General features: G+C 41.2%; 1 protein-coding gene across 1 annotated transcript; it reads right to left on the reverse strand.

Moving 5' to 3' along the window:
• Window positions 1-5381: 5381 nt before the first annotated feature.
• Window positions 5382-8312, reverse strand: LOC109908878 (U1 small nuclear ribonucleoprotein A). Its single transcript, XM_020507636.2, has 7 exons — window positions 8177-8312; window positions 7739-7814; window positions 7444-7616; window positions 7125-7301; window positions 6780-6947; window positions 6515-6603; window positions 5382-6268 (listed from the first exon to the last, which is right to left on the reverse strand). Exons 2-7 carry the CDS (start codon window positions 7809-7811, stop codon window positions 6109-6111), a joined length of 840 nt encoding a protein of 279 aa, XP_020363225.1. The 5' UTR covers window positions 7812-7814; window positions 8177-8312; the 3' UTR covers window positions 5382-6108.
• Between the last annotated feature and the right edge of the window lie 2497 nt (window positions 8313-10809).

The following is a 10809-nucleotide window of genomic DNA, read 5'->3' on the forward strand; positions in this document are numbered from 1 at the left end:
TAACATCTGCTGAAAAATACATTTGATTGATTTGATCGATATACTGTTAGCCTGACACAAGATACATTTCTGAAGTCCTCAAGATGTTTCCTAATCATACAAAAAAGCTAATGTTAACATATTCACATGAGGCATGTCACACCTATTTGTGTACACTGAGTCAAAACCATATTTTCAGAATGCATTTGGTAGACTGGGATAGCAGGTTTGATAAACTGGGACACCATTATTATATTCCTAAATGTACCCAAATGACAATTAACTTTTGTGTGATATGGACACATCTGACTATTTCAGAAATCTATCATGTTTTGGGCTAATACAGTGACTTCAGAAAATATTCATACCGCGTGACTTTTTCCAATTTTTTTTTGTTACAGCCTGAATTAAAAATGGATTCCATTTATATGTTGTGTCACTGATCTACACACAATAGCCCATAATGTCAAAGTGGAATTAGCTACAGTACCAGTCAAAAGTTTGGACACACCTACTCATTCAAGGGTTTTTTCTTTATTTGACTATTTTCTGCATTGTAAAATAATAGTGAAGACATCAAAACTATGAAATAACACATGTGAAATCATGTAGTAACCAAAAAAGTGTTTAACAAATCTAAATATATTTGAGATTCTTCAAAGTAGCCACAAGCTTCACGAGGAATGCTTTTCCAACGCTCTTGAAGGAGTTCCCACATATGCTGAGCTCTTGTTGGCTGATTTTCCTTCACTCTGCAGTCCAACTCATCCCAAACCATCTCAATTGGGTTCATGTCGGGTGATTGTAGAGGCCAGGTCATCTGATGCAGCACTCCATCACTCTCCTTCTTGGTCAACTAGCCATTATAGAGGCTTGAGGTGTGTTTTGGGTCATTGTCCTGTTGAAAAACAAATGATAGTCCCACTAACTGCAAACCAGATGGAATGGTGTATCGCTGCAGAAAGATGTGGTAGCCAGTCTGGTTAAGTGTGCCTTGAATTCTAAATAAATCACAGACAGTGTCACCAGCAAATCACTCCCACACTATCACACATCTTCCCCCATGCTTCATGGTGGGAACCACACATGCATAGATCATCCGTTCACCTACTCTGCGTCTCACAGATGCAGCAAATACAGGTGTGCCAAGCTTGTAACGTCATACCCACGACGGTTGGAAACAAAAATCTCAAATTTGGACTCATCAGAACAAAGGACAGATTTCCACCTGTCTAATGTCCATTGCTCGTGTTTCTTGGTCCAAGCAAGCCTCTTCTTCTTATTGGTGTCCTTTAATAGTGGTTTGTTTGACCATGAAGGACTGATTCACGCAGTCTTCTCTGAACAGTTGATGTTGAGAGGTAACTCTGGGTCTTTCTTTCCTGTGGTGGTCCTCATGAGAGCCAGTTTCATCATAATGAAGAAACTGTTTTTTCCCACATTGACTGACCTTCATGTCTTAAAGTAATGATTGACTGTCGTTTCTCTTTGCTTATTTGAGCTGTTTTTGACATTATATGGAGTTGGTCTTTTACGAAATGGGTCTATCTTCTGTATACCAACCCTACCTTGTCACAACACAACTGATTGACTAAAACACATTAAGAAGGAAATAAATTCCACAAATAAACTTTTAATAAGGCACACCTGTTAATTCAAATGTATTCCAGGTGAATGAATACCTCATGAAGCTGGTTGAGAGAATGCCAAGAGTGTGCAAAGCTGCAAGGAAAACAGTGGCTACAGTGGCTACTTAATATAAAATATATTTTGATTTGTTTAACTCTATTTTGGTTACTACATGATTACATATGTGTTATTTCAGTTTTGATGTCCAAACTTTTGACTGGTACTGTATATATATATATATATATATATATATATATATATATATGTCCTTGAGTGGTCGAGCCAGAGCCCGGACTTGAACCTGATCGAACATCTCTGGAGAGACCTGAAAATAGCTGTGCAGCAATGCTCCCCATCCAACCTGACTGTGCTTGATCTGCAGAGAAGAATGGGAGAAACTCCCCAAATACAGGTGTACCAAGCTTGTAGCGCCGAGGCTGTATGGTGCCAACGGTGCTTCAACAAAGTACTGAGTAAAGGGTCTGAATACTTTGGTAAATGCTTTTTTTTTATAAACTAGCAAGCATTTTTTTAAACCTGTTTTGGCTTTGTCATTATGGGGTATAGATTGATGTGTAGATTGATGAGGGGAAAAAACGTTTTTATCAATTTTATAATAAGGCTGTAACGTAAGAAAATGTGGAAAAGTCAAGAGGTCTGAATATTTTAGTAGATGCATATTAGCACATATGCTAAAATGCTAAAAAAATATACTTTAAAATACTTATTCTCGTGACCCAAATAACACCAAATTGAAATGTAGGCCCAAGGTACATGTCTTAACTTAGTTTGAGAAAAACTAAGGGATTGGTCGAAAGATGGCTGAGTTAATGACAAATCAAAAATCAGATTTCACATGTCCATTGAAACCACTGTAAATCCACTTCCCAGGGCCCTATCAACTTGAAACTTGCAATCACTAATATGATGAACCACCCTGAATAAAGGTATTGATATATAAAAAAAGGGAAACTATTAACAACTCTTTCTTTGCATATGTAACGTTAATGCTCAAAATCATCTGCAATCATCTTCTCCTCATGAACCATACTTCAGATCCACTCAAGATGTTGTATTTAGACTCATTACATCAGTCTTTAATGGTTTATATATTTTTTGCTGCACTCAAACATGGCTCTATAGATGCACATTAGCACATATGCTAATGCTAAAATAACTGTTTTCTTTCTTATTCTCATGACCCATAAATCAGATTGACTCCTGAATTGAGAATGATTAGTTGTTGCATTCAAATTTGGCCACGGTACACCACAAGGTAGCACCATATAGGGCTATAAGGGGTGAACCGATGGACATGAGGCCATGACATTTGGAGTGTAAAACGTATGTATATGCGTTTAGAAGATCACCTGCCGCGTTCAAAGATAACCAACCTACAGCACTGGACTAAAATGCATATGTGTTGTCCTTGTAGAATTGAGATAAACACGGTCGTGCTTTCACTCATTGCACGTATAGGAAGAAGGTTCGTACGTGATAAAGTGTTTTCTTTGTTATCCAACTGTTCTTCTGTCCTTTCTGTCATCCTGTGAACCCAACTCATTACTTTCTTCTTATCAAGACCTTTCAGATCAGCGGTCATTAAAGGCATTAATACGACGTTTTGGCAACTAAGACCTTTTTTCGACATACCCAGAGTCAAATGAACTTGATGAGGACCACAATGGAAATAATTCTCTGGGCTTCATTGTGTTTTTCTCCTCGATAATGTTTAAATGTGTGTAATGTTGTCTCTGGCTGGAGCAGTCTACTGCTTTTAATTGTGTAATAAACTCCATCAATCATTTTTATGTCACTGAATGCAAGTTTGTAGAAAGTTGAAGGTCGTTTCTGGAGCCAAGGCTAATAGTGTTAGCGCAATACTGGAAGTCTACAAGAACAGCTAGCAGTAGCTCTAGAAGCGACCTTCAACTTCCTGCAAACATGTACATATTCCCAATTCTAGCTCCAAGACAGCGGCAATTTGAAAAAATGAAAAAGTAGGTTGTGCTGATTTATCGGCTCACAATCCCACAGACACAATCAATGCTAAAGACATTCAAAGAGGAAACGTCTTAAATTAAATCTCCAAAACGTCTTTAAACGAAGTGAGCACAAAGGGAAAATAGCATTGATGAAATGGGCTATCCAGGCATTGCTGTCCGATTCATGCTAGGAATTAGATTAAACTGCAGTGGCTGAGGCCAGAAAGGGCAGAGAGTGAGTCAGCAATGATGATTTACGTGGTAGCACAGAGACATTTGATTATGACACAACGCTCCAGAAAGAAATCGCATTACTTTATAGGTTATAATAATCAAATGGAAACGTTATCCCAAATAGTTTTAATTGATAGCAGAATTATCAAGGGGAGTGCACAAACTCAAGTTCTTGCAAAAGTGTAGACAAGAGGCCAAATCAAAGTTTGGACTACAGTCTCACCAGTGTGCCTACTGCAACATGTTGGTTAAAGCATAATATTTCTCACTGCATTAGTTAGTTAGACACATAGAGGACACAACATTGTATCTGTCCCAGTATAGTGTCTGTGAGAGCATGGGCATCGACATTTTGATGTAGTCTATCTTCTTCTTCTACTACTACTTCTATGAGATGGTAAACAAACTGAAAGGGTACATATTGCCAGCTGGAGTGGGATGTTTGAACAGGTATGAAGCCACGGTTGGCAATTTACTGCCACCTGCAGTTACGGAAGGTTTGCTCACAAGTATAATTCATTGGCTGATCCACAGAGATGGAAAGAGGCCTCATTATTATATCTGTGCCATTGTAGTGTCTGTGACAGCCTGAAAGGCGCTGCACATCCTATCTCCATTTTGAAGTGGTCCATTTTCTACTTCACAATTGGCTGATCCCTCCTGATGACCCAGTTGGACATGCCTCCAACAGGGTCACCAGGAGGAATCAGCCAATGAAGTTGGAAGTCCCACCCAGTTGACTACATTCAAATGGTGGAAGCCTTCAATGGCGCTGCCACTGTTAAGTCTTTTGGCCACTAGAGGCCTTGATCATTCTCTATAGGCTGATCCCTCCTGATAACCTGGATAAAATTATGTTATCCTTCCTTAACCCATAGGAAGGCCCACCCAGTTCACTACTTCAAAATGGTGAAAGACCTCAATGGCACTGCCCATGCTGAAACTGGCTTTTGGCATGAGAGTCCATCATTCAATGTGGTTACAGACACACCATGGAAAACTCAGATAAACACTGCCCTCATCAGGGTGTTAATCATCATTGCAGCAATAGTGGTGGTTTTGATACTGAAACAATGGTTCAGTGAAAGATGTTCATGAAGTTACAGTAGGCCATTTGAAATCACTATAGATATAATTACATCCGTCTCATCTAGAGACATTAATGCGCAAGAACCCATATCTGGGGCCATGTGTAACAAACATCTCAGAATAAGTGTTCGGAACTAAGACCAGGGGCTGTATCCACAAAGCATATTAGAGTAGGAGTACTGATCTAGGATCGATCCATATAATCATAGTCATGATCGAGAAGGAAAACCTCACCCCAGATCAGCACTCCTACCAAGATGCTTTTGTGGAGTTGCCCAGGTCCCTCTTCATGTAATATTAAATTGTGCTCGATTAGGAAAGGCTTAAATCATAAGACAAGTTGGCTGACATTACAAAAAAGATGCGTGCGTTGATGGAGCCGGCAGACATGCGTTATGATTTTGAACAGTCAGCCAGCAACAATGAGACGCTGCCATGTAGGGAATCGTAGGTGGCTCATTTCAATTGGTTTGGAGGCGTTTATAATATACAACATTTGCTAGTTAACCAACAACGTATTTGCGAGAAGTGCACATTGAGCAGAATGTATTTGTTTTCAATAAACATTGACACAATATATAGTTGTCAATCTAAAGCCAACCCGGCCCGGTTTGCTCCATAGTTTTGTTTACAATACAGCCCCTGGCGTCTCCCCAGACATAAAAGCAGAAACCACCCACAGCATTAGACATTAGAAAAGGCAGGTTTTAATCAAACAGAAACGCTCCAGGTACAATGTCTGGGTGAAACAGACCCCGGGTGCAATGCTTTTACAACATACAAACAGTAAAAATGTAAATATACTTACGAACACCAGATATTATCCTCAAAGAATGGGTGCAGAAACTGACTGAATTAAAAATGTTCTCAACCAGAGCTATGGACACGCAAATGTTAACACCAAATCACTATACCAATATATTCCTTACACGTTATCGTTTGAGCCTAGCGCCAGCATTGCAATCATCAAAATGCTGACCTGTCTACGCCTGTGCTCTAAACCGTCGGTACCCTACAATCAGACACAAGGTAAGTCATCTCCAGTTATTCTGTGTGTGTGGACAAGTAACGCACTGCGCCTTCTTGGCAAAGGACAGGTTAGTAGTCAGCTATGTGCTGGTATAGTGTAAGGTGAGGAGGTCTCTCTGGTGTGTGTGTGAGATTGTAAACCATTTAGGAGCGTACTGATGTGTTATTTCTTGGCGAATGAGATCTTCATGGCATTGGTCTGGGTGATCTTGAAGCCCTGTAGTGCCTCCCTGGCCGCTCCAGCCTGCACGTCATTATCAAACTCTACAAAGGCGATGTCGTGGCGACCAGGTACCAGACGCACCTCTTTGAACCCAGGGAACCTGAAGTGGGAAAACAGTCAACATCAGGACAGAACTTCAGGCAGACTTGTTAAAGAGACACACACATCAAGGGTCTATACTTGTCAACATTCACAAACACTAGTAGATAACATAACCACAATATTCAAAGCTGCAAACAGAACAGAGGTGTTCCAATACTACAGAACATGGAAAAATAAACATTACATTTTCACACTGCACCAAGGAGTACATGAGCAGGGGGGAATACAATGAAGAGGTACTAACTGGTTGAAGAGCATAGACAGCATGAGCTCGTTGGTCTCCTCTGGGAGGTTGGTGAGGAAAAGGATGTGGTTGGGAGGGTTTTCTGCAACCTGGAGGTAAAGAAGATCACATTTATCAATGTAATGAGTTAGTGAGATTATACAGTAAGATGAACTTCAAACAAATTCATGATTACAGCTTTCCACTAAACAGATCCGCTGTTTAGTTAATAAAATGGGCGCTGACAAGATATAAACTAACACTGATAAACACACGTGATCCATACCTGGGCGTGGGGCATTTGCCCTGGCATCATCCCACCCGGAAGCATGGCACCAGGGGGCATCCCCCCAGGGCCCATCCCAGGAGGTGGCATCATCCCTGGCGGGGGCATGTAAGGGGGCTGCCCTGGCATTTGCATCATACGAGGAGCCCCGCTCATGGGTGGCATTCCCTTCAGAAAAAAAAAAGAAAAAAATCATGTTCAATGAACTCAGCCACATTATCAATTAGCGATACATGTGGAATAACAATCTGCCATTCTAGATAGACATGTCTTTAAGAAAACATGTTACGTGCAATGGCTAACAGTGGCTACAAAGGTGGTTCTGTCTCACAGTAGAACACTTACAGGCATGGGTGTTGGAACTCCTGGGCCCATGGGTACTACAGGGGTTCCTGGCACACCCTTCTTGGCCCCTGCAGCCTCTGGGCCCTTGACCCTCTTCTCCTTCTTGCGGTCGCGCTCCACGTAGGTGCCCTTCATTTTAGCGATGATGTCAGAATCCCCTTTGGCGTACCCAATACGCTGTGACGAGAAAGAGGTATAGTTGATGACAGGACTATTTAAAGGACAGGGCTGCATTACTGGAGAATCATCATTCTCTAGATAAATCATGTGTCAGGCAAAAGCTAGCTGATCTGTACCACGTGTATTGGCAGTAGCTCACCATAGGTTTGTCATAGAATGGGAACCCCTGCATGGAACGCAGAGCATTGGAGGCACTGTTGACCTCCTTAAAGATGACAAAGGCCTGACCCCTCATCTTCAGGGAGCGGGCAACCAAAATGTCAAGGATTTGACCAAACTGAGAGAAAATGGCATACAACGACTTCTTCAGTTCTGGGGGACAAAGGGTACAAACAAGACATGTTTAGGCAAGGAGCCGTCGGCATGGTTGATGGGTAAACAAATAGACACGAGGGCAAAATAGTAACAAAAATGAGGGGGTTGCCAGATCTAACCATCTTTTTTAATCTTCTCGTTGAGGTTGTTGATGTATATGGTGTGGTTGAGACGCATATCCGGAGCAGCCATCTTCTGTGAAAAGAAACAAATGGGTCATTTAGAACACATGTCAACTAACGATACTTTTAGCGCCCTATAAGCTCCTTAAAGTAGCTAGCTAACTTACGTAGCTATATGTAAAATAAGTTGGGAGCTAACGTTAGCTAGTTTTAACCATTAACCACGTGTTTTACAATTAAAAAGTAGACAGTTAACTAACTAAAAAAGATAACTAGCTAGTTACCATTTGTTAATGTTAGCTGCTGGCTAAGTTAGCTACTACAGATAAGTTAACGTTAGTTGGCAGACGCAAGCCATCAATGTCCACTCATTTTCCCAAACTGGTGACTTGCATATTAGAATAAATCAATCAATAATTGAGACGTTGTATTTACCTTTCAGTACTGAAATGCACAATATAATCGGCCTCGAAAGAAATGAATGAAACGAGTACCCGACAACCCACTTTTTTATTTCTGCTGGAACTTGCTACTAGCTAACATCGTATACGTATAAAGCCTTAATAGCCAACAATGCCAAATATTTTTGATTGGCTGGTGTAATTTCCGGATCCTGTCCAGAATAGCTTTTCATTGGATTATTTTAGCCACCCCGTTAACATCATTGGATATGATGTGCTAAATGTCAGACGCTCCCGCCCATTGGTAACATTGCTGCTCATTCACGAGAGTCAACCTAAGCAAGATGCTGCGCAGATGCTCAAATCTGTAAATCATATTGATTTACTTTTACACATCCATAAAATATCCTTATGATATTATCATCGTGCAATCTACTGCGTTTGAGAGCAATCTGTATGTTTCAAACAGCTATTATTCGCTTCAAAAGATGAACTACTTTTCAATTATTTTGTTATTGATAGCTAGCTAGCTAAGTAGTTCTTCTGTTCTGTAAACCTACTGTAGGAAATGCCACATTGTAGCCGCTTTCAATGAAAGCCGTGTGTGTTACCAAACATGGCTTTATTCAGCTACCTAGCTAGAAGCTACTAGTCCTAACGTGTAACAACTTGAAAATAGCTCTCAGGTCTGCACTTGAAGTCGTCTCATTACTAAACTCAACTAAAACAGACATGCAATAAAGTCAATGTTAATCAAACTGCATGTCATATGCACATATTTCAGAAACGTTTTTTGCAACTTTAGTCATGATGTAACATACAGTGCATTCGGAAAGTATTCAGACCCCTTCCCTTTTACACATTACATTACTCCTCATTCTAAAGTTGATTATTCTTTTCCGTCATCAATCTACACACAATAACCCATAGTGACTAAGCAAAAAAACATTTTTTTACAAACAGAAATACCTTATTTACATATGTATTCAGACCCTTTGCTATGATACTCGAAAATGGGCTCAGGTGCATCCTGTTTCCATTGATCATCCTTGAGATGTTTCTACAACTTGATTGGAGTTCATCTGTGGTAAATTAAATATATTGGACATGATTTGGAAAGGCACACACCTGCCTATATAATGTCCCACAGTTGACAGTGCATGTCAGAAACAATGTTCTCTGGTCTGGTGAAACCAAGATTGAACTCCCTGGCACCATCCCTACGGTGAAGCATGGTGGTGGCAGCATCATGCTGTGGGGATGTTTTTCAGCGGCAGAGACTGGGAGACTAGTCAGGATTGAGGAAAATATTGTTTTTTTGTAAGGTTCACCTTCCAACAGGACAACGCAGGAGTGAGTGGCCTTGAGTGGCCCAGCTAGAGCCCTGACTTGAACCCGATCAAACATCTCTGGAGAGACCTGAAAATAGCTGTGCAGCAATGCTCCCCATCCAACCTGACCGTGGTTGAGAGGATCTGCAGAGAAGAATGGGAGAAACTCTCCAAATACAGGTGTGCCAAGTTTGTAGTGTCATACCCAAGAAGACTCTGGACTGTAATCGCTGCCAAATGTGCTTCAAGAAAGTACTGAGTAAAGGGTCTGAATACTTTCTGGATGCACTGTATCTAGACATTAGATGTAGAAGCTCTGACAGTAAGTTAAGCAATAAGGAGCTCAATTAATAGGCCTCCTACACAGTAAGGTTTTATTTTTTTATGTACACAAATTAAGCAAATTTCACTAAATCATTAATGCAACTTTACTGTTTCTGTCCATGAAAGCAGCACTGTAGTGATCATGTGGGAGTTGCCACTACAAATAGAACACAAATGCAAGAAAAGAGATGACGCTCTGAGCTATCCCATCAAGACCAAGCTACAGACTACTGTGATATATCCATTGTTCAATAACTCATTTGTTACCAGCTGGCAGTAAGAAAGTCTGTTTTGTGGTGTGGCTGACTGTTTACTGGTTGATGTAGTTTCAGGAAAGACCTGCAGTGGATGCTGTTCAACAAGTATGTGCCTTCCCTCATCCAAGACAGCCCACATTAAGTCACGTAAAGCTTGATTTTGTCTTTTCAAAATGTAGCATTCCTCCATTGAAGGAATCACTGATCTAATACGTGTGAATGAATCTTTCTTGATGTCTTTTGTTGGTAGTTTTGTCATTAAATGTGATGTTATACTTCCTAAGGTACATACCCCTGTCTGAGGTGTGTGTGTGTGTTTTTACGTGTAGATGTGGTCTGGTGGATCTATGGATGGCAGGTCACCTACCACAGCCCCCCCAGTGTTTCCATGGAGACCATAGTCCAGACAGCGATGGACAGGGGCTACACAGTACAGGGGGAGATGTTCTCAGGTAATGCTTTAGCCATCTGTGCTGCATACACTGAACAACCGCAGAGCTGTACTGTATTAGTGAGGCTAGTGTGTGTGCTTTATCCGGGGTTACAGCACCCTGGCTTCCCCCCCTGTCTGCACTCACCTCTCCCAAGGTTCCGTTCACTTGGTCCCCAGCTGCTGACTGGGCATTCTGGGACCTCAAGCTCCGCTTCTCCCGTCGCCTAAATGCCAGGAGAGGAACTACGATGTGGGGAATTGTGAGCTTCTCGCGGTGATGATGGTGTTGGAGGAGTGGAGACACTGGTTGGAGGGGGCGGAA

This window comes from Oncorhynchus kisutch, linkage group LG18, assembly GCF_002021735.2.
Source record: "Oncorhynchus kisutch isolate 150728-3 linkage group LG18, Okis_V2, whole genome shotgun sequence".
Lineage (NCBI taxonomy): Eukaryota > Metazoa > Chordata > Actinopteri > Salmoniformes > Salmonidae > Oncorhynchus > Oncorhynchus kisutch.

Excerpts from the sequence above, each read along its gene's own strand:
- LOC109908878 (XM_020507636.2), bottom strand. The coding sequence starts at position 7,811 with ATGGCTGCTCCGGATATGCGTCTCAACCACACCATATACATCAACAAC. Across the intron at positions 7,617-7,738 it reads CGAGAAGATTAAAAAAGATG|AACTGAAGAAGTCGTTGTAT; the intron begins GTTAGATCTGGC and ends TTTGTCCCCCAG. Across the intron at positions 6,269-6,514 it reads CTGTCTATGCTCTTCAACCA|GTTCCCTGGGTTCAAAGAGG; the intron begins GTTAGTACCTCT and ends TTCCCACTTCAG.